This window comes from Anomalospiza imberbis, chromosome 2 (assembly GCF_031753505.1).
Source record: "Anomalospiza imberbis isolate Cuckoo-Finch-1a 21T00152 chromosome 2, ASM3175350v1, whole genome shotgun sequence".
Taxonomy (NCBI): Eukaryota; Metazoa; Chordata; class Aves; order Passeriformes; family Viduidae; genus Anomalospiza; species Anomalospiza imberbis.
Window position 1 is genome coordinate 26,528,623 of NC_089682.1, and position 24,902 is coordinate 26,553,524.

General features: G+C 43.0%; 1 protein-coding gene across 1 annotated transcript; it reads right to left on the minus strand.

Annotated features, from left to right (window-relative positions):
* Positions 1-1,278: 1,278 nt before the first annotated feature.
* Positions 1,279-7,508, minus strand: ATP4B (ATPase H+/K+ transporting subunit beta). The gene is given in 7 exon segments (XM_068180319.1): positions 1,279-1,470; positions 1,628-1,720; positions 2,250-2,306; positions 3,612-3,811; positions 4,613-4,726; positions 5,859-5,987; positions 7,349-7,508. Coding segments are annotated over 7 exon segments (897 nt in total). The 5' UTR covers positions 7,461-7,508.
* Positions 7,509-24,902: the final 17,394 nt, after the last annotated feature.

The window sequence follows — 24,902 nt, forward strand, 5'->3', positions numbered from 1 at the left end:
TTTTCATTGTCTCTTAGAAGGCAAAACCACACTGTAAAAATTGAAACAGGAAAGGCCAGGGGAAAAAAACGTTTTTATATGAGGAAGCATTTTCTTCCTGTTTTTGAAATGCAGAATTTTTCTAAGAAAGGCTCAAATATCATTTGTGGCTTTGAAGATGAAATATTCCCCTCCAAATGGATTCTGTCTACAAGCTGGCTGGCTGAATGGTGCTGTAGTACAGGAGGTGATCTGTTACATCATCTTGCTTTCTGAAATGTCCAGGCAGTGAAGGTGTAAAATTATTTCTGCTCCTGAAGGTTTTGGGGATTTTTTTTTCTGTGTGCAATGTTTATTTTCTGGCTGGAGCATCCTGGACTTCAGGTAACATAAACCTACTACACAGACACAACAATCCTGTCTCTTTGTGTCGTAGGTGATACAGTTGGACTTCTCAAAGTTTAGATTCACTTAAAGATTAAGTGTGATTTCAGCATCTTCCTGATGACTCTTAAGTAACCCAAAATTTATCATTACAATACGGGGCTGTTCTACTGGATAAAACAAATAAAACCATCACAAAACCAACAAACACTAAACAACAACAAAACACCAAACAAACGAAACCCCTGCAAATTACAGCCTCTAGTTAAATGAACAGTTTCCTGGCTGTAACTGGATGTTACAGTCTTACCAGTCATTTTTATTAGGTTATATACATAGAGGTAAGTGGCACAGTGAAATCTGTGAGCTAGAGGACAGATTTCAAGTTCACTTCTTTTGCAGTCATTGATATGTCAACTAAAAAAATCTGGCTCAGCTGACTAGTGAAAAAGGCAACGCATCGGGATACAGATCATTTTAATACATTTTTATACATCCTATACAAGAGAGGTTGAAATTTTAATTACTTGCTAGTATTTCCAAGTATTGATTTCCTTTTCAAGCTGATTTCTCAATAACCAAGATTTAGTATAATACATCAATTATTTATTATGGTTTGAAAAGTGATTGAAAATGATTGAGTGCATACTTAAGTTCTTCGAAGGCACAGCTGCACCCTTTGGGGGAAACTTATTTTGTACAATTATTTGCATGAAGGCAGCAGCATCCTGTACCCATGAAATATTAAGCTATGTACATTGAGATAATCTTGATCTTTACACGCTGAGAGTAGGATCTTGATTTTTAGCTCTAGGCCATCTTGCAGTATAAAATGTCTCTTTGCACTATAATTTATATGGGAACCATAGTGAGAAAATAAATATGGATGAGTGTGATAATAGTTAAGTTTACTGTTCAAACATTTTTCAGAAGTGTCTCTGTTGCTGCTCAGTCTTCTATTTTCAGTTTAAATTCCACTTTGCCTTCATACGGATCATGAACATTGAAAGTAATTCCAGCTCCAATGATTTTGCACACTATTTTAACTTCTACATTCCTTGTAATGTTGAGAAATTTCACAGCTACCAAGGGATTGCTGTAGCTGGGCTAGGAGGAGAAATAAAAAAAAAATTAAAAAGAAAATACTTAAATTTGACACTACCAGTTTGAAAATAGCCTCTCCAGTTCTCATAGGATTGCAGAGATGCTCCATATGTTTCACCTGACATAAAGAGAAAGAAAAGCTAAGTACAGAAGCACCCACCTGAGCCTTTTTCCCGTAGTAGGGGAAGTAGTGCAGGTTGAAGGTGCCATTCATGGGGTAGTAGTCCACCTCCAGCGGGCGAGACTCCGCACCCTGCTCGTAAACCAGAGAGGAAGAAGCTCTGTCAGTGAGGAAATCATCGGCCAGCCCCAGGCAAGTGTTTCAGGACTGCTAAATGTGTGTTAAAGCTCAAATTCAGCAGGCTGTTTAGCACCAGTCTTATTTTTCAAATAAACGTGGGGATCTCCCGCTGTTACTATTGCCAAGAAAAGCAGGCAAGTGTCCTTTGATAGCAGCTGGGAATTCTGTGAGTTGGAGCTGCTGAGAGCCTGAGGGAGCTGCGCTGAGGTGTGAACATCACTACAGGAGCTGAAAGCAAACAGCAAATGTTCTCTGCAGCCCCAAAATGCAAATTTTCAGGTGATTTAAAGTAAAGCAAACTTGGAGGTTTTTTCATTAGCATGTCAGCTGGTGCAAGAACTGCCACAGAACTGAGAATATTCCAAGTATTTGGGATCTGATTTTCAGAGCTGCAAGGGTTTTTTTCTGGTCACCACTGCACTTGTTTGCTCTCAAAGCTGCAGTGCTTGAAATGTGTGAGACCCAGCCCTCATACCCTTACCACATATGTGCAGTTCACCCTTGGTGCAGTGCCATTGCCAGGGTAAAACTTGATAATCTGAAAAAGAAAACACGTTTGGTCATCTTGGAAATAGTTTTGAGATAAAACTGGGCAATCAGTTATTTGAGAGCTGAGCTTCAAAAGATGTGTAATATGTTCCTGTGTAAGACTCTCTCAAACAAATCATCTCATTTATGTAGGTGAAAAACTGCTGAGGCTGAATATTTGGGAAGCAGGATTGATTCAGCATTGCTTGGGATGAGCACTGCTGATAGGCTCTGGCTTGGCACCTCCTCAGAGTCCAGCTCATTTACCCACCCATACCACCTGCCCTTGCTGATGCCCAGGCAGCCAGGGGTCTCTTAAAGCAGTTAATTGTGTGTCAGTTAAGGAAAAGCTGAATATCCATGCTTTTGACCTTATCTGTCTTAGAACACCTTGGTTTTGGCAGAAAAACCCTTGGGTTGGTTTGATGCTACAAAACTAGTGGGGTTGCATCCTGTAGAGGCAAAAGTGAAAGGAGGTAAAGCCCCTGGTCACGATCCACATCTTTTCCCTGCTGGGGTGGCACCCAGTCTTGCTAAAGAAGGCATTTCTGGAAAATGCTTGTTTCACCAGAGTCAGGGGCACAGCTCCCCTCTCGGTTAGGGCTTGCACAGATTTTTGGAAATGCCTAAGGTGCAAGCCAAGCAAAAAATACAGTGGTTTTGTCTATCAGAAACTGGAGGGGAACTTGAACTCTTCAGTTTCTACTGAAACTGAATGAGAAGGCTCAGAATTTTACCCAAATGAAATATAAAGTGCTTATGCCTCTGTCTACATCCTGAAAAAAATTAGAGCATTGAAAATTTCCTTTATTCCTCTCCAAAAAAGGTGTTGGTGGTTTTCCCTGAGAAAAATATCCACCAGGTTTGAATTTTGGTTTTATAGGTTCTTCTAAAGATTTTCTTTGCCACCTGGAGAAATAAGATATCCCTTCTCTGAAAGCACATCAGTTACTGTCACATCCTGGTGCCTCAGCTGAGGGCACAGGGCATTGGTATTGCAGGAGGAAATTCTTCTGGTGCTAGTTTGTGGGATGAGAGCCTTACAGAGGCATGAACTAAACTAAACTAAACTAAAACTAAACTAAACATTGGAGAGTCAGTTCCGAGATCACTGCCCTATGTTACTTTTGTAGGAATGGTGAAAAAGTCTCAGGATTTCCCTGGTAACTCTAGTGTTCTGTCAGGGCACGTGATTTTTGGTTCCCAGTAGAAAGCAGAGTTTAGAACCCATGGCAGCAGAAACACAGCAGCTCCCCAGCAGAGACTCAAGCTACTCTTAATTTTTTTCTGCTCAGCACCTTGAACTTGTACTTACCCTGTTCATTTTTATAATAAAACAGGGTTTTCCTTCTGGAAATCCAAAAGTTGGATCTGTGATGCCGGAGCAGTTCTGAAGCATGTCTGAGGTGAATTTGCAGGATAGTTTTGTTTTATTTGGGCCATCAAAGGTGTCCTGGATGAAGTAGGTGTTATTGGTGCAGTTGATGTTCAGATGCTGAGCAGCTGGTGTATATGCTAGATGTATGAAGGAAGAAAGAAAAAAATCCCCTCTGAAGCCTTTCATATGCAAATTATACATCCCAACATCAGGCTGGAGATTCTATCATGGGAGATTGTACTTCAAGTGAAGTTGGGATTAGATGGAACAAGAAAAGTTTAAACTGTTAGAGGTTAGGTTCAGTTTTATTGTGTATTTTTTTCCGAATATCCAAGCAAAGCAAAATAAAAGAGATCAAATTGAGTTAAGACTGGCAGCCTGTGTTGATAGCTCCATATAAAGTCAATTTCAAATATGATTTTTCTCAAAATGTGTGTGAGAAACTTGAACAATTACAATACTAAGGCTCAATAGGAATATAAACATGCTAAGACATGAACAGGCAAATGGAGCACATAACATACTTTGACTGTATTCCCTGAAGACACCATGCTTTATGACATATATTGTGGCACTTTGATGTTTGTAGTCATAGACAAATTAATTAGATTAATTTAGACAAGACGAATTTTGAAGACCTTTTGTCCTCCCTCTTCCTTCAGACTTCATATTGGTCTGTTTTATTAAGGCTGTTTAGGATTAAACAAAATAAAAGCCCTGAAGCAGAGCTTGGATTTTAATAGATGTGTACATACATTTGATTTATGGATTCATGAGGTGATTTGCTCATCCCTTTCAGAAGATGCATTTGCCACTCAAAATCTGTGATTTGAGAAGGAAAAATGTAAAATGGAAGCACTGACTTAAGGTCCTCAGATTTAGTATTGGAAATAAGGCAGCGCCTTTCTTCAGTATTAAGCAAGAAACTTCATTTTTACCTGTCAGAAAAGTGTGAAGAGTTGTCACTAAACCTTCCCAGGTTTTGTTGTCCGATATGTTGTAATAAATTTGTAGTCCTCTATCCCCATAAACATCAGGCCGTAAGGTTACACCTTCACGAGGAGGAAAGGGGAAGACAAAGCACAGGAGAGATGCCAGGCACAGATTTGTTTATTTAAATTGATAGTAGCAATTATGCTGCATCAGGACTCATTCTAAATGTAAAAGACCCTCCAGCCTTTTTGGGGAGGATTTAACCATGTTCATTAACCACTTCAGCTGTGAGTTGTTCAACCAAAACCCTAAAGCCTGTGCTGCTACTGATTTTCTTTTCACATATATCCATGCTATTACAAGAACAGCTTGTAAAATCATTCCAGCAATTGCACTGGATTTCCCCAGGACTTGTTAGCAATAACAGTCACGTCGTGTTAAAGAAACAGATCATATAGCAGCGTGAGAAACAGCCACACATAATATGTCACAGGAATTATTTTCCCAGCAAACACCAAACTTGCTAAATACTTCAAAATACAAAAGCATCTGACAGAATAATATTTAGGACTATTTTTTTTTCCTCCCATTGTGGAAACAAGCCATTGGGGTGTGAAGTTTTAGCAGTGTGCACTGATGGTCTCTGATCATCTCCTCTATCTCTTTTCATGTCCCACAAATTTGAATTCCTAATCCCACATTTTTGTCTTATTTTTACTTCCTTGACTACTGGCACAGAACATCCTGCTGGCAAGGTATTCCTGCTCTCCCAGGGACTTCCCATGGTGCTGGCAAGTGTGGAAATATCCACCCCAGGCTGCTCACCCCCTTGCCTCTACATCTTGCTGGGCAGCCCAAAGCCCTCTGTGGTGCTTGAGGGTTTGGAGTAGAACCTAGGACTTCCCCAGGGACTGACCTCTGCTCATGGGGAGAGAAGGTGACCTGCTACAGGTCCCAATTGCAAGATGAAATAAATGAATATGTATATATATATATATATAAAATTTTTCCATATTATATATTCATAACTATATGGATATATAAGTATATCCATGTATCAATATGTAAATAAATGTGATAGATTTTTTTTAAAGCCTGAAAGTGTTTTCAGGCAGAGGTTAAACTTTGCAGGGATTGTCTGGGCAGAATTGACTGATGTATTCCATGTTTGTCTCCCCTCAGCCCTGGGCTCTGCCAGTGCCTCTCAGCCCAGCCCAGCCCTACACAGCTGCTATGAAACCCTGGCAGTACCTGGGGATTTCAGCTGGTCTTGGTAGTCCGGCTCGTAGGGATTAATGGTCCTCATTAAAGAATAAATGGAGAGCGCAAACAGCCCCGACATCACCACGTAGAAAGCCAGGTAGTAGAGACTGATCCACACTGTGGAAAGAATAAGGGCAGAATTTCAAATTTTGAGCAAGGCCGTGCAGTGCTCTCTCTGTGGTCAGGATGATCTGGGCAGCAGCAGCCGTGTCCTTTCCACCCTTGTCTCCAGGGAAGTTGTCCCTCTAGAGGGACAGGTGCTTTGGAGCATTTTTTCTATACTCAGAAAATATTCTTATAGAAAAACTTGTATCGTTCCACAAGGATTTTTGAAGGAGTTGGTGCTGAGCTCAGATTATTTAAAGCTTAAAGGTTATGTGGCATCTTGAAGTAATTTCACATATTAAGACCATTTATCTACTTATTACACATGGACTAAGCAACACAGATGATGAGGTGTTTCTTTGGCAAACCCAAGTTTCTCCTTGTGTTATCTGGATGACAGATGACAGTATACAGCTGAAATCACCAACAGCAAAATGTGCCATCTTGCTACTTTATTCTGCTGTGAGATAAGATTGATGCTGTGCTTCTGTCTGTATGTGCATAACATGTCTTGCGCATGGCTGGTGCTGTACAAGCACCCAGTGGTTGTTTCAGAGGGGTGCTATTAGAAACCTCTACTTGTAATCACAGGTGCCTTGTAGCACCTTCTTCTCTACCAACTGGAAAGGCTCACATTCCAGTTGCATAATCTGTAAAATTCTGGTTTTAGGAGTAGCCAATAAACTACCTGCACAGGCAGGAAAAAATCACCTGGAAACTTGCAGCTACTCCTACAGTCTGTGGGAAGAATATGGATCTTTCTTACAACAGTCCTGGCTGCCCTTCCCAGAAAGTAGATCATAATACAGATCAGCATGGTAGACACAAGTTTGGCTGTGGGAAGGGAGGCTCAGCTGAAACACTTGCTGGTATAAAGTACATGTTGGTATGAAATACCTGCTAATATGAAATACATGTTGCTATGAAATACGTGCCAGCACGCAGTCATAAGAAACAAGATCTACTGAGCAGACAATAATTCGGAAAGAAATTTCAGAAAAACAAAACTTGTTTCTAAATAATTGGACAAACTCACTGATTAAGCAATTTCTCCATGTACCTGAACCCCCTTTTAATTAAGCAATGTCAAAACCACACTGTAACCATCACCCCTAACTATTAATGTCTCCTGTTAATGTGTTAATTTTTCTCCTTTTGAAGTATTTGTTCAAAACCACTTTGAAGTCATACATTTTCAGCAACTACATGGATCAATGTTTTGATCTACTTGATCCAGCTCATAAAGCTGCCCAAAAAGTGGCTTAGAAGCACATATGAGAACTGCTGGCTTCAACACATCTATATTGTGTTCCCCCACCACAGTTTTTAAGTATAACAGAAGGTAGAGAAGAATCTTGCACATGAAAACCTACCCCAGTTAATTAAGGACCTTCCCATGAAGAGCTTTGTTTCTGGATTCCAGACAAAACGACGGAAATCTGCCATACGTTCGCTGCAGGTCTTCTTTTCATTTAAAGTTGCCATTTTCTCAGAAAAGTTCCCAAAAATGTGTCCTCCGTGGAAACTAAGAAATTCAACTGGTGCCCAGACAATCGACCAAGAAAAAGACTTTGGGTTTTATACCTTCTTTTCCACTGAAGGTCACCGAGATTGCTTCCTGTGCCAATGAAAGCCCATGCTCACCACTATCAACCTTTATAAAGGGTGTTGATAACGCTGGCAAGGGAAAGTTTGTTCCTATCAAATGCCTTTCTCCTTTCTCTTCACTGCCTTAGCAGGTCAGCAGAGTTACGCATTTTGCCAAGCGCGCATTGGGTTTGCGATAGACTCTGTGTGATAGCTGTTATCAGAGCAGATAAAGCAATGGAGAACTTGTTTCTCTATGGGTTTTCTTTTTTTTCTTTTTTCCGAGTTACCTGCAAGTAGTAGATACAGTTCTCCCACTACAATGTGTAGCCATTTGTTGGGACATAGGGTATTGCAGGGTGGATGGTTAGAAAAGAAGTAATTACTTGTTAAATATGCACTTACTTTTGGGAGCTCTTTGGAAGCAGATGGAAGACAAGAAGGTGGTTGGGATTTACTAAGTCTGTGAGACAAGTAGACCGGTCGGCAAACATGGAGGCTTTCCAATTCCACATCGCCCAGTTTGACATCAGCCGAGCTGGTGACACAGCAGCCAGGTGGGGAGCTGTGCTTTGGCTTGGGAAGGGCCAGGGGATAGATGGCAACTGGAGGACAGCTGGGACCACAGTGCAGCACTCAGCACATGGACATCCAGCTGCAGCCAGTATGGAGTGGCACCCCTGAGGGGCCAGTACTGACACTGGGACACAGCCCAACTCAGTCAAGCCAGAGTCACAGAATCACAGATTGGTTTGGGTGGGAAGGGACCATAAAGACTACCTAGTTCCATCCCCCCCTGCCATGGACAGGGACACTTTCCACTCAACCAGCTTGCTCAGAGATCCATCCAACCTGGCCTTGAACACTTCCAGGGATGGGGCACCCACAGCTTCTCTGGGCAATCAGTTTCATTGTCTCACCACCTTCACAGCAAATAATTTCTTCCTAGCATCTGATCTGCACCTGCTCTCCTTCAACTTAAGGCCATTACCCCTTGTCCCTGAGCATGCAATAAGTCTCCCCTGTTTCATATCACAAAAACCCCTGATGGGCTGTCCTCCTCTCTTCCAAGACACAGACCTGGGAATGCATGCAAAAATATTAATTATGTCTTCGGTGAGATCCAAGTGGCAGCATGAGGGGCTCAGAAGGGACACTGGGCTGTGTGCTGCATGCTGTGTATGTGGACAGCCTGCTCCTAAGCCATGTCTCCTTCATGGACTTGTCCCCTGTCCCTCCTCTGTTTTGCAGCAACAGAGACCATGAAGAGAAAAGGCCCATCAAGAGCAAAACCTTCTTAAGTACAAGAGTTCTGGATGTACAAGTTTCCCATTGGGAACCTAGGGATTTTCCACCACCTTACAAACAAGCTGACTTGGAACTTGGTGAACTGCCAGATGCTTGGCATGGCTGAGCCATAAGGCAGCATCCATGTACAGCTGTGACAAGTCTGGGATTCTCCTGGAAAGTGTGTGCATGAGTGAAAATGAATGCTGCCTGCCTGAAATGGTTTCTCAAGGTAGGATGGAGCAATTGCTATTCCATTGGGCTCTGTTGAAGGGCTCCTTAACACTGCAGTAATTTGTCAGGACACTTGTTACTGACCAGTGGGCAACTCTTCATGGCCCCACAGGAGGGCTGGTCTAAGCTCATTCTTGCTTTATAGTCCATTAGGATTCATCCAGTGCCCCCTTTCCTCACCTGCCCCTACAGGGCTGTCCATCAGCGTCTTTCCCTGCCACAGTGCCCTGGCATTGTGACCATTGCAGCCAGCCCTGGTCCCATTGCAGTGCCAATCCCTTGACCCAGAGCCTTTTGTTGTGTTTAATGTACCCCGAACTGCTGAAAGAGGGACTAATGTTTGCTTTCTTTGGCTGGTTTTTAATGCCTGCCCCACTGACCTTGGGCTGGCCACCAAAGGGAAGGACAGAAGAGAGGGAAGGTCACACAGGAGAAAGAGAAGGTTGCTCAGGAGCCTGGAGTGGCACAAGGCTGGAGGTGAGACTTGGCCTGACTTCCCCTCCTGCACAGCCCAGGCATGTTGGTGGGCAGGGCTAGGCAGGATCCATTGCACTTTTTTTCTCTCTTGCTGACCAAGGCACCATCAAGACAAAGCCTGAGCTCAGGAGATCAAGAGGCTCCAAAAGAAACCAATGGAGAATGTGTTTGCAAGGGTCATACTGCTGTGACCAGAGATAGCTGAATGATATGTACAAACAGGGAGATGAAACCCCTTCCTCTTTCTGTGGTTTGCACAATTAGCAACTTGAGTAATAAGCTTGAAGGCCACTTTTGCAGCACTGTGCCTAAAAGGTTAGATCCAGGCTAAGATGTTATCCCTTGGAGATGTTGTCCTGAGCAGACCTGTGTGCCAGCACTCCTTGGCACTCCAGGCCTGGCTTTATCCCAGGCTCCTTACATGCCACACCAGCTTGAACTGCTCTAAGTTCACCCAGTGCTGACTGGGAACTCGGTGTCAATGTTAATAAAACATTAACTTTGTTTACTCATGATAAGGCAATGACAGATTCCTCCCTCTTGCGGAGGCTGTGCAGGAGATGGTGGTGGTGGGGAATACCAGGAGAGACAGGTTACTGCCTGAAGCCTCACTGCCAGCACTGTGATGGGGGTCAGCCTGCAGGGTGGTTCCACAGCACTGCCTCTCCAAGCACCATTATTTGAGCCTATCTTCTGAAGGAGGTGTTCATCCCCTGATGCCTTGGTGACTCCCCAATGTGCAGCCAGGAGGAGAATCCATCCTGGTAAAGCAAGATGTGGGGGATGATCCCATGGGCTCCCTCCCTCATGCACCTGGGGGTTGTACACTAGGCTGGCATTGGAAGTTCATTTTCCTTCCATGGTAGAAATGAGGGGTATGCCTTTGCCTTTGGCCCAGGTCTGTCTTCTGTATTAAAAAGTCAGAAGGTGGCTGGACATGTCAGGCCTTCTCTGCCTTTCTCATGGACAGGGCAAAAAATCCTCCTGAAAGTTTTCTGAAATAAAAAATGTAATATGTAAGAGAATCCCAGTCCCTCAGGCAGTGTGGCACAGTGAACGAACATTCTTTGCATCCGGCTTTCTATCTAGTTTCAGAGTTTGAGGTGTGATTTTTTTTGTATGTGTTATGTTTTTTCCTTTGCTGCATTGTATTTCACTAATAATCCCTCTCATTTGCCTCTCTCCTGTATTTTGCAGTTTGGCAGAAGAAAATACACTGGCATTTTTGTCAAGCTAGGGAGAACAGTTATTCTGTGTTTGAAATAAAGACATCTGATCTGCAGCCTGAGCAATTCAGGGAAGCAAAACTGGGAAAACATCTTGGAGTTGAACTGAACTGATGCTCCCACTGTTTTCAGCCTCAGAGAAAGCAATAATAGCAAGGAGGGGTATTTGCAATAGTGCTGTGCTATAGGGTTTATGATAGCACAGCATGATCAGGCAGTGGAAAAGGCAAAACAGCCTCTCTTCAGAGCTTGGCTGGTCTCTGCTTTTCTGTCCTGCTCTTGTTTTTCAAGGGCTGCAGACCCCACCATGAGGCTAGCCATATCCCTCTACTCACCCTCTGCCTCCTGGGAATCCAAAGGAAATTACTGCTGTGAAAAACTGCTAAACTGACTGCAAAAATAAACCTAGCAAAGCCCAGTGGTGTTTCTTTCAGACATGGTTTAGTGCCAAAGCCTGCTGTTTTGGAGCAACTTACTACTGCTTGTGGTGTATTTCAGATGATGGCAAATAACAGGCTCCTTGGGATCGTTAAATATCCCATGAAATATCTCCAGCAGTTCTGCCCTCATCACCTTCCACTGAAGGGGTATCTCTGTCTGCACAGGCTATCACAGACCATAGAGTTTCAGGTGGTGTCACAAGAAAACAAGCCACGTGCCCAGCTGAATGCCCATCTGCAAAGCTGCACCCTAGCTCTTATTACACTCAAAATCTTGTTTGTGGACAAAAGGAATGCTCATCAAGTAAAGCCAAGAATTTATTAATAACATAAATGAAATTTTAATAGTCTAATCATTATCACTCCAAATCTAGCTGTTACAGGAGAGAATAATGCAGTAAAAACCACACACACATTTTCAGCCTCTGCGCTTTTTTTCTTGATTTTGCATTCCCCCATTCACTGCTTCTGGGGGTCCCAAGTTGGTGGGGTGTTGTGGGTGGCAGGGACAGCCAGAGGCAGGGACATCCAGAGACATCCCTCAATTTGCTCAGCCTTCAGTCCTGGAATCAACAGCCTTCAACAGCCTGACCTCACCATGGCTGTTGTGGCACTATCACCTTGTGAGATATTGCTCCCCGCTGCCTTTTGCTCCTTCCTTTATGCCTCCCTTCTTCAAACACTGTTGAGATACTGCTTAGCCAAGCTATTAATAATTTAATAACTCTTCAGTCTTACTTCCTAAGCCAGTTATCTTAAACTCTATTACTGCCTTGCCAGATCCTGGTGAGAAGATGACTGCTTTTTTGGTCACATATTCAGAACCTGGTCCCCAGCAGTCACTGAAAGCTCCTGCCCTGCCCAACACCACAGGGAGCCCAACTGAGGTAAAGAAGCCTGGAGCCCTCAGGGTTTGCCTGCACACAGCAGGCTTGAAAAGCCTTTGGCTGTGTTGGTTTGGACCTTAACTCTGCATCAGACTGTGGAGGGAAAGGTCAGCTCCAACCAGGTGAGAAATCAATACCCGTGGAAAGCATTGTCTCAAGCTGTGAGCATTAAAATGCCACTGGAAAAATCTGCTTTTACAGATGCCCCTCTTCATTGAAAATTTCTCTCAAATATGCATGGCTGATTCCTCCATTGATATCAGTCTGATTAATACCATATTTGTTAAGAGATAAATCCCCATAGGCCTTATTTCCACTACAGATAACAATCAAGTATATATATATAAATATTTAACAGATTTTTAAAAATACATATATATATTCTTTTGCTTTTTCCAGGCTGATATCAGGAAACAAGGGCTAGAAAGTGTAGAATTATCTTCCAGTACAATCACAGTGGCTGTTCAGCCGTTAATGAGCTCACTTTAGCATGCACACATCCTTTTACAATCCTTGTCCCTCTGGAGCTGCTCAGCGGTCCTCCTGGCTTTGTTACAACAAACCAATGCTCTTTTTATTGATGTGGCTCCTGTTGCTGCATAAAAAGATACTTGGTTGAATAAAGTATTCTGAGCTATCAAAAAGCATATGGAAGCATGCTACGCTATAAAAGATCCAAACTCTTTTTTTTTTCCCCCAAGGACTCAACTCTCACTGCCTCTCACTACAGCAGGGGTGACAGTGGGGCTGTGTGGTGCTGTCCTGCACCCCTACAAGCAGCAGGAGTGGGGTGCTGGCATGGGCAGCCACCACAGCATCCCTCAGCGGCTGCCCATGAGGATGGAGTGCAGGCGGATCAGCCCCCAGGGTCGTCTGTGGTGACCTGCACATCACTGCACAGCTCCAGAGACCATGGCCAGTCTCACTTTGCTCTTCTCCACAACAGGTCATGCTAAGGGGCATTTTGAAATGGAGTTTAAATTATTCAGGAAACAGCAAAAATAATGCATTCAGTCTTCATCCAGGGGCAGAAATAGTTCTCTGGTTCCAGTAAATGTTGATAAGTGGGAAAAGATGATGGAGACTTTTCCTGATAGAATAACTGTAAGTGCTAAGATCCTCAAGAGAAAAGGAAGTGAGAGAAATTTGAGGACAAGGGCTGAGAACAAGCAGATTTTAGTATCAATTTATCTCTGTGTTGTACCTACTTGTACAGCCATTAAACCACCAGTGTAAGCTACCCTGTCTTCTGAGAAACTCTTATCTACAGCAACCTGGCTTTAAAAAGATACATAGTTAAAGATGAAATAGTTCTACTTTTGGCTACTTAGCTGCAGGACTTTAAAAAATGGGTCTTCAGAGAGACAAGGTGAACAGTTTGAATGGAGATAGATACAACTAATTCAAATGTTGTCTGAATCAATATTCAAAGGAAGGCCAGAAATTAGAAAAATTACATAGAAATTATAGAAATTATAGAAAAAATTACTATAGAACAGAGTGTTTCACTAAAACAGGTTAGGAGCATTTACAGCACTTTTATGTTTAGCTGTCATCCTGCTGGGATTGGAACATTTCAGAATATGGCTATGCGTTAGAATTTCAGTATCAGTACATCTTTATTGATCTGAATGCCTGGGATCAGCATCCATAATGGATGATGACACTTATGAAGCCAAGGCACCCTTATGAAACACCACTATTTAGCATTTACTACTGCTATAAGCAGAAATTGTGGAGATACTTGTGAATGCCAGGCCTGGGTCTCAAAATATATTCCAGTTGCTATAAAGAATTTGTTCTGTTCCTGAGTTATAATACTGGCTCAAAGATGTACTTGTTGCATTTATAAGTTGCTGTGAATGTGTAGCTAGATTTATTCCTTCTGAGAAATAAGTATTAAGATTGGTGGATTTGGCAGGGTGCATGGCAAAGGTCACCGACCACCTCACAAATCAATGAACCTGCTTCTGACCTGACATGTACAACTTGAACCTGAAACCCTCAAGTGAAGAGAGAAAACAACAGATTCAGCCTTCAATCTGCCCCAATGGCTTCAAAGATCCTGTTTGAGACTCATGACACAGAGTTCAGTAAAAATCCCCCACCACTCATCCTCCACTCCTGCTGGGTAGGACTCTTCTTGCCAAGGGTATTCAGTGAAGTGAGAGACATCTGTATAATGACAGCTGTCAGAAAGAGAGATCATGGAATTGTTCATTGGTGTCTTTTAAACAAAGAAGCCTAATTTGTCTTTTTAAGTAGTTTATGCAAACTGCAATCAAGCAGAGGCACACAGAGACGTTGCAGGTTTACAGACACAGACACAGCAGGCATGCATATGACTCGTCAAAAACTTATTTTTGACATGGTCATATTTGGTAATTCTAGAAAGACTTTTTCTAGCCCTAAAACACACATGTCCAGAAACAGATTTTATCTAGTATTTTTATTTTCCTCCCTGGCCAGATTTTCATGGAGTTCTAAAATTCAATTCCAATCTCCCTTCTTCAGCTGTGATAACAATAGCATCATTCAGTGCACCAGGCCAACAGAGCTGAGCAGGCTATTCCTTCCCACGGCCCCAGGACAGCAGCACCCTCTTAAGTGGGGGGGTACAGGGCTGAAGGTCTCACTGATGACCTTTGATTTCTGTGCCCCATAAGCATCTGCTTTCTCTTTACTCAGTAAAGTCACTGTAAATGCCAATATCGCAAAATGCAGTAATCAATATATGAACCATTAGCAGGTGGCTCTGAGGATGGGTAAGATGATTTGGAGACTTTCTGTAAGAGGTCACAGGATCTGAGCTGAGGCCACGGTACTCCTGGGGACACATAGCCCTGTGGTTGTCTGCTGGGCTCCAAAGCTATGCATGGGGTGCAGCTGGGTGGGTGCAAAGGCTGTCAGCTACTCCTACAAAGGATGGCTGGGGTCTGAAGCTCCACAATGTTTTGCTGCTCCCCTCCAGTCTCCCAGAACTACTGCACCTGAGACTGTTTCTAAACCCTCTTTTGTCCCAGTGACCCTGTTTACCTCAATGCACACAATTGCCACCTTTTTCTAATGTTGGATTATTTCCCGAGAGGTGTTTCTGCTGCTGGACTGGGGGAGGCAGTATCTGGCTATTGCTGAGTAGATGGAGAGAATGTTCCACTGACCCTTGGGGCAGCAACCTGGCCTGCAGCCCTGACTGCAGCTGCAGGGGCAGTGCTGGAGGCTGCAGCATTTCCTCACATGCCTGTTCTTCGGGCAGTGCAGAGCCACAGGGACACTTCCCCAGGGCCCTTCACAGCAAGAGGCACTCTGATTACAATGATCACATTACACCTATGTGGCAAAAAATTGGGGAAATGTGGGTTATTTCTGATTTCACACATATCCTCAGGGACCCAGAGCTCTGGCATGGAGACCTGGGTGAAGCTGATGAGTTTTGAAAGAGGAAGGAAAACTTTCAATGCACCTTGAGGGTAGCAAAGAATGCAGTTTTGCTGCCTGATGAAGTTTCTCTTCACTTCTCTTTCTGTCGCTCTTTTTCTCTCCTGCATTTAATCTTCTACTTCCTTGCCTCTTCCTGCTGCTTTTACAGCTGCTCAGAGATCCTGCTGCTCATCCAGTGCTCTCTCCCACAACATATTCCACTGGTCTTTGCCTGCCTCCAGCTCTGTCTTGTGCTGCTGCCAGTGGGGTGCTTCTGATACGGGCAACTGGCCTTGCGCCTGGACACAGCAACAATCTTCTCATCGCACGTTGCTGTTGGTTGCTGGTTTTGGGGATTTCCATCTCAGACATATTAACTGTTCCAGGGGCAGTCAGAGCCCAGACCACAGGGCAAAGTGCATCACCTGTGCTCAGCAGGCAGTGTTCCCCTTAAGCTGCCACCCAAAAGCCCTGCACAGAGGATGTGCTTGTGCTCAGCAAGTGAGAAAATGCTTGCTATGCTTATGATGGAAAGCGTTTCTTGTTTCTTTAAGTGCCTGCAAAATGTGGGCTCACTGAAACTTTGTCTTATTTAGAGCGTAATCTAAAATAATTTTTGGAAGTATCCAGAATGTTCCTAGTTGAACATCTATTTATATTCCCAACAGTGCACTGCAGGACTCACTTACAGATACCAACACTCATCCAGAGCTGCTGCACCCCCCAGACATACTGGACAGAAGCAGGGTAGCTGTGTGTATACCTACACACACATTGCTGATTCCTGTGTGGTGTCATTCCATTGAAATGCCAAAAGTCTAGCTGTTTGGATTCTATATTGCTGGAGGCATGGGAGGGGGATTATGGATTTAGGCTGACATCACTTCTCTATTTATGTCCACAAGGAATGCATGCACATGTGTCTAGACTTTCCTAAACATTTCTGCAAATACATTTACAAATCAATGTCATTTCAGCCAGCCAGCCAGGACAATCAATATTCACTATGACTCAGTATCCTGAACAGCATTGATCCCCCTCATACCTGCACAGAGACTAAAAGCTAAACATGTGTGGCAGCTGTTAGAAGCTGTCTTTCAAGCTGTGTGTTTTAAGGATGCACATGTGCAATTGCACTGATCTGAAGGACTAAGGGGATACTTGGTGAATATGTACCTTCCTCCTAGACAGTGAGAATGAATGAGATAGCAGGTTGTAACCCACTGTCACAACTGTTACCTGCTATTGTACTTCCAGACCAACAGCATTAGTGAGAAGATTCAGGGTGAAGAACAGCAGATGGAGAAACCTGTCAGGTAATTTTTTTCAACATGGGAGTAATAGCTGCTGTGGGAGGACCCACCAGCAAAATCAGACCTGCTTCTGGATATGAGGGCCTGCCTGTACAAGTGACCTCAGCACAGAGCAGGGAGAAGAAAACCAGTTTTTTTGTACTGGGGTGTTTGACCCTTAATTATTGGTCACCTCGTATAAAGGACACGATTAATAGAAAAAAAAATCTATATACTTATTAAAAATTGTACAGTCCTTTTTACAGTGAAGCTGCTTTTACTGCTACTTAGGGGACTTTACTGTCTTAAAGCTAGGGAAATTAAATTTCTCTGGAGCTAGGTGTGAAGTACTGAGTATCAACATTTTATGTGCTTATGCCCTCCTTGGGAACTTTATCCACAGTTTTTCCATTCAGTTGTAGATAGCTTCTGAAACTGTAAGCTATGAGCTCACTATCAAAGACTGGGTAGAGTTTCTTGGCATGTGTTGTATAGCAAGGAATAGGGGCAGCCAGGGTGGCTTTCTCTAGGCTCCAACAGCGGTGTGAAGCCATATGGAAAGGGTAAGAAAGAGCTTTTCAGGGACAGTACTGAAAGCACAGCCTCTCAACATCCCTCCCTTTTGGCTCTCAGGGTTGATTTTGAACAGACTTTCCTCTTGCCAAACCAAACCAATACAATCAGTAAATAATGTCAATCTGACTATTTGAGGAGCAACCTGAGCAGGGCATGTAAGGTGTCACCAGAGCACGTATAGAGTGCCAAATGAGCTGAACATGATCATATGTCCTTTGGGCACCAGGAGCGGGGCTTGGAGGCTGGGATGAAGAGACAGTCTCCCCAGTACACATACTTTGCATACAAATTACTTTAGGGGTTTTTGTACCAGTGGTTTGCAGGAAATCTCATAACAGCAATGTGGATTTTTCCCCAGCTCAAGCACCTGAGCCTTGTGGGGATACTTGATCTAACACCCCCAGACAGGGAACTGCTCTGCATCCTGAGACCACTCTTACGAAGTAAGAAACAAGAGGGGACCCCTCTGGCCTCATCAACCCCACTATGTGCCATGGGGTTGGAAGCCCTGGAGCTGGTTGCTCAGTCCCAATGCTCAAGTAGCCACCGCAGGCTGGGCTGGGGGTGAGAGGCAGCATGTCTGGGCATAAGATGTGGACCCAAATGACTCCAAGGGATAAGCAGCCAGGCGGACACTTTCATCATCTGAAGCGGTGGTGATGGCCCTCTTTTCAATCAGTCTGTGTCTTTCTGAGCCCAGGTGACCTTGGAGCCTACAAACAAAAGGTCTCTGCCAAGGCAGCCCACAAATTATCTGCATATTGTGTGTATAGGTATTTTTCTATCCTTTGAAGCTTCTGCTTGACAGGATCACTTGCTGCCCTGTGCTGTTCAGATTAGAAGAGACAGCTGGCAACTGTTCACTGCTGGCTTTCTTACTGCCATTTGTGCTCTTATTGATCTCCCTCAACCTACCCCCTCTCATCATCTCTTCAAACAGAAGAGCCCTCCTGGATTTGTTTCCAGTTCAGAGGCCTTTCAGTACCTTTGTTTATCTTCACTGATGATGCACTGGTGCATCAGGAGCATCTTCACATCTTTTCCAGTTCTGCTGTAGCTTTCTGGATGCGGGGAGAAGCACAGAGTATCAAGCTTTAGAAACATCTGCCCTTAAAATCAATGTGTCTGTTCACTGCAATATTTCTGGTGCCTATTGGCCATGCACAGGGCAGAAAGCAGGATGCAACCAGGAGGTGCAGACAGGTATTCAATCCCATTAAATCCCAATAAATAAATGATACATTGCCTAGCAGAGCAATCTGGGCTATCAGATGTCCTTTCATTATGAAGGAGTGTAAAGCCTTCTCTCCTGCTGGGAGGAGGTCCCCCTGCAAGCAGCACTAACATGCCTGGGAGGTATCACCAGCTGCTGTGTGTCACTTTGATGGGTTCTGATGGGAAACTTCTCTCCCTTCCTACACCTCCATAATTTCTCTACATGAGTTACAATTTTTTCAGGACATTGATGAGATATCGTGTCACAAATCAGCATATTTGTTTTCTCTTCAGGAAACCATCCATTTTGCCACAACTTTTCCTCAACATATGCTATATGGACTGAAGAAGCCCATATGGAAGAAAAGCCATCCTCTTCTGTAAAGTGGGATAAACTGAGAAACACAATCCATTACAAGAGAGGAAGGAAACTAACTTACTTTTTACTAGATATCTCTTTTCTGGAAGTTGATCCTTGGTTGTAGGATCTCAGCAATTGATTCTTGTAGGGATCATTACCAGGGTTGCCTCCTGAACACTGTCTATTTAAGTTGTTCACAGAAGGTCAAAACTGATTTTGTAGATAAAAGAAAACTGAGCAGGACTGAACTACTCCAGGACACCCATCTGTTTGTGAACTGATTGGAAAGCTTGACAGGAAGTTCATCTCTGTGCAGACTTGGTGTTGTCTATGTGAATGGTCCATCTGGGTTTTTTGAAGCTAACGCTCCTCGGACAAGCTGCTCCACCATGAGCAGAGTCAGCAGTGGCTGTTTCCCATGTTTCTCTCCCTGTCTAATGTCTCTCATGCTTCCCAGTGTGATTGAGCTCTCCTTGAAACCCTTCTGCAGTGAATGCATTTACTCCCTCTCCCTTCATTGTCCAGTTGCTTTTTCCCCCAGATACGTTATCCTTGAGATTGACAGCCCTCTGCAAAGTGTGATTACATTTGGCCACTGGGTTCAAGTGTTATTACAGGGGATTGTTAGGCAGCACAACTGCGTAAGTTCCAGCTTCAGTAGAATCAAGGATAAAAATCCCAGGGAGAGAACAAAAAGGAGAAAAATGGCCTCATTTAAGGAACCACCATGCATTCATTGGTTAAAATCAGAGACTTCCCAGGCTACTTCCACTTAAAGGAGTGGGAGAACATCCCTGCATTGAAGACAGAGTTATCACACTAGGTTAGACCTTCAGATGTTGTATTAACATATATGTTATCTGCATACCAGCGAATAACCTGCAAAAGAAAAGGGCCTAACAATTATTCATAACATAGAGACTTTAAAAAGGCATGTCTTTGGTGCCTCTGATGTCAATTTTGGAGTGCAAAAGAATGGTAGGCATATCACTTAGTGGGACCTCAATTTCAAAGGAGCCAAATCTCTCCCAGGTTTCAAAAGGCAGATGAGCTGCATGGAGGAGTTTCATTTGTAGATGTACAAATCCCTGTGCTTTATTTACCCCACCCAACCCAAGCCCACCAGCCCTCGACTCCTGCATAGTGTGGGTGTGCCTGTGTAGATGCTGCTGTACCATACAGTCCTAGCCCTGAGGGCTCCTCTCAGTGGGATGTCAGGCCTCTTAGAATTCATGGGTGTGCTTTCTCAGTTCAGTCAATGTGAGTCTGGAACCAGGATCCAAAAGACCAGAGCATTTCTGCAGGTGAGCTCAACTTCTTGGTGACTGGCATTCTGGGAGGTAGGTATCTGTTTTCACCCAGGGAAAAGGGCAGAAGATCTCAGGTTTCTTCTGATACAGAATGAAGACTAATTTTTTCCATGCAGCTGATTCTTGCTTTGAAGCCTTAGAGCCTCTTTCTTCAGTGATGCTCTTCAGAGCATATAATGTATTAAACTAAGGTTTTCTAAAGGAATGCGATATCACCCCAGATAGTCTTAGAGCTCCTAACTGGCAACCTAAGCAAGCCAGCATTATTTATAAATGAAAGCAAAGTAATTGATAGCAGCAATACAGACTTGGTATTCAGTTTCTCTGTCTGAAATTTCTGGCATTGCTGTACTCAGCACTGCAACTCAAAGCTGGCTGCCACAGGGTATTTAGTGATCTAATAAGCAATATTAATTTTATTTCCACTGAGTATTTGCTATCTATTTGTGTAGCATACTCGCAATACTTAGGGATTTGAGGTATTTTTGCTCCTCTGGAGAAGTCTTACTTCAATCTTTTTTGCTTGTTTCCCAACTTCCAGACCAGTTTCTTGCACGGCAGATGCTTGCCAGTTTTTCCCCTTTCATGATCTGTAATATGAATAGAGGGATTTATTATCTTTACTCTGCTCCAGACTCCAAGTGCTGTCCTAATGATTTTCCTGGCAAGAAGAGCTGTCTGTCTCCTAGGATTTTAAAAGAGAAATGTATTTACTTCAATAACCTTAAGGTGACTCCTGTCTGGCTGCATGGAGGGTTGATGTGAGGGTTTTTAGAAGACAATAACTGCATGTATGAAGCATTTCTTAAGAGTGCATTTCATAACCTGTGGCATGCACTGCTTACACTATGCCAGAGCCTCTGGACCATGATTCAAAATCATTGCTTCACATTATGTCGGTGGGCTGGCAGCCACCACTACATTTTTGTATTTGCCCTGTTGAGGACAGGCAGGGCAATAATTCCCATTCTGTAGCTCACAGTAACTCTGCTGTTGGCCTACCCAGCTATTTGAAGACTGCCACCACCTGAAGGTTGTGCTGGTTCAGAAACCTCATCCACTATAGCCAGTGTCTGTAGGAACTGCTTCTGCTCTTGGCCAGTGCTGAATTGCAACAAAGTCAGTTTCAGGAAAGAAGTGAGCAGCACTATGATGAGTGGAGCCACCAAAACCCCCCAAACAATCTGTTGAACTCAAAGACAATAGGAAATAATTCGGGACCTTGAGGCAGGTCAGTTGCAATTATAGAGAAGCAATGCAGAAGATGAAAAACAGATAAAGGAAGAGATGGAGCATGATCAGAAGCAGTTAATAATCAGATAGAAGGTAAAATTAAGAGTGACTGTTCCGTGATGCCAAGTGGAGGAAGGAAGATAATTCAATTCCAGTAGCACTGCCAGAGCACCACAACACTCTGCCTTCCCTTTATTTAGACAGCAGGAGAGCACTACCAAATACACATCATCATTATAGAAAGAAGCTCTTATTTCTCCCTCATTCACTGTGCAATTAATTATAAAGTTATCTTTTATTTGCAAAGTCACTGTAAGGGTGGGGTCAATTTATGTCTTGCTGAAAGCACAGTTGCTATTTGAGGAGTTAAAACAGCAGAGCATTTATTACCTGTCTCCCACCTGCCTCTTCCTAAATCATTCCTCTAGCATTCTCCTTCCCTGCCAAGGTCTTGTCTTGGCCTCTTGTCCCATGTGACACTTGGTCTCTCATGTCTGTGCCTGCCCTCGCACATGTACACCCTAAACACCTCAGAGGGTGTTCAGCCACTTGTGTTATGTGCTCTGAGCTGAAGTCCAGACATCCCTCCTTGGCCAGGGTTCAAAAATTTTTAGTGAAACACCTCCCATAAAGCACTCACAGGCAGCATGACTGCTTCATCCACATTTCCAGATGAAAAAATCAAAATTGAAACCTCTTGAGTAATCAGCACCAAGTTAAGATTTTCATGTCCCTTTTATTTCCATTTGTGTTTCTCCTGGCTTTCTAAAGCAAACTCTGGTCCTTTTATCCTCACACGAGAAATCAGTACTGCATGTACAGCAAATAAGCAGCAGACTAATTCTATGTGAAAAGAAACTTCCACAAACAGCTGTCATATATAAATAGAGGAAGGGGTAATATTTAGATTAAAAACCTGGCATCCTTGCTTGGTGGGGGAAATGCAGGATGCTGTGTAGTAGAACATTTTTAATAGAATAAGAAAATTGTGTTTTATAAATCAACATGCAGCTTCTAGTTAAAAACCAAAAATCTAAGTAAGAAGTAAAAAAATTAACAAAATATTCTAGGAAGGCAATTTTTTATGTTAAATGCTTCATGTTTTTATTTATGTCCACTACAGTTGAAAGGGCAATAAGAAGGAAGACACAGATGTCCAAAGCAGAGCTGAACACCCAAATGCATGCACATGAAGAATTTGCTCATAATTAAAAATCTCTGAAGGCTGGGTTAGATTAAGCTTTGCTGTCAACAGGTAGTCATAATCTTCCAGACTGATAAAGACAGTTTTTATCAAATGTATGGAAGTCTTCTAGGTTTATAAGGATTCTGTAGTAATTAAAAGTATTGAATGTTTATGTTCAGAAAGAACTACATAAACAGATCTGAATGTTTTATATTTTTGACTTCTTCCAAAAGCTGTTTGCATTATAGTGGCAACCTTGGTCTCATTTCTTGTTTTATTCCTATAGTTCATATTGCTTCAATGTAATTTTTCAAACGAAATGTTTTTTTTCCCAGTGAGCTGGAAAGGCCTTGTGTTTATCTTAGATAACAAATATATACATGAGTAAGTCAGGAATCTGATACACACATAAAATTTAAACTCTAGTTCAAACCATAGTAAACTGGATGTTTCCCCATGAGCTGAAGATCCTTCAAATTCTGCCCAAATTTAATTCAGACCTCTGAAAGAGAGGCAGTCCGGGGACTTTATGCAGAGTATATGGAGTTAGGCCTTCCCCCATGGCATTTCAAATGTTGAGCACGCCGAGGAGGAGCCATGTAGAGTGGTTTGTACACACCAATGTAGTTTCAGTTCCAAACCTTAAACTGATTCTCCTCACCCTAAGAGACGATGGCATTTCATACTGATTACTCAGGACCAACATAAAATGGCCAAAGGAACAGAAGAAATTTGTCTTTGCAGGTTGGATTTTGCAGTCACTGTTTCAGATAAAATAGAAACATCTCAAATTAGAAGGGACCCATAAGGATCACCAACTGCAGCTCCCTGTTCCTTGCAGGACTACCTAAAACCAAGGCATATGACCAAGAACAGATATTGCTTGACCTTTGGCCGGCTTGCTGCTCTACTTGGGAGCTTGTTCCAGGGCCTGACAACCTCTCAATGAAGAAACTTTTCCTAATCTGAACTTCCCTGACAGCTTCACTCCATTTCCTTGTATCCTATAGTTGAGCAGCAGAAAGAGGAGATCAGCATGTCCTCCTCTGCTGATCCCTTGAGGAAGTTTTGGACTGTGACAAAATCACCTCTCAGCCTTGTCTTCTCCCAGCTGAACAAACCAAGTGACCTCAGCCACTCCCCCTGAGTTTGGCACCCAAGGCTTTTCACCACTCTTGGTCACCTCCTCTGGAAATACTTTTTCTCCTCTCTTGTACTGCAAAGGAATGAAAATGGGGCTGAGTTTCTGCCCAGAAATGCTTGTGCCAGAGACATGATCTGAAGGCATCCAGGAGACAGAATCTCTTGTATTTTTGCATCTCACCACAGCCAAGGGTTACTGAGGACCTGAATAAATGTGTGCCTGCTGTTAATGGACAAACCATTGTCCCGTTGCTCTCAGATATCTGCTCATAAGAAGGTAAGTATAAGATTTGAGGAAATAATTGCCTGCAGCTTGCAGAGAGGTTTTCCCATGTGCTGATATTAAATAACTTTCACATTAATACTACAGTTTGTGAGTGACATTTCTGTTGGTGTTTCAGCTTAGATGTCTCCGAGTTCATTCAGGAGACCTGTGTTCAGTCTGAACCCTGAACACCATCAACACCTCCCTTGTTTTGTTCTGACCTGTGTGAAGTTCTGTTTCCAAAGCTTTAGGCTTACCTAATTTCATTTTGCTAATCTGAAGTGTGCCAAATTCTGACATCAGGTATAAAAGCTCTAGTATAGAGAGAGGGCCAGAATCAAAATCTTGAATTATCCTAAGTGTACTGCCAGAATAGAGAGCCCTTGGAACTTATGCCACTCCCTTGACGCATGCCACCACACTTAGCAGGAATTTGGATGTAAAGGAAATCAAAAATAAAAGCAGACTTGGTTTAGGACATAAATGCTCTTGAGTCACTAAAAAGTGACATTGGAAATGTGCATCGTCAACCTATGATCAGGAAGCCCTCCAGGGACGAGAGCTAAGTGAATCAGTAAACTTGGTATTACTAAAGGAGTTGTGCTGAAAGAAGAATGCCCTTAGGTTGAAAGAACCTAAATGTAAATTTAACAGTGAAACAAAGTTTCACTTTTGAAAGTTTTATGAAAGGACAAAGCAGTAAGAACCTGTTGCACTTGAAATAAACTGGTATGTATTGACAACTGTGATCACATCTACTGACTAATTTGGACCTTTGTGTAAGTATT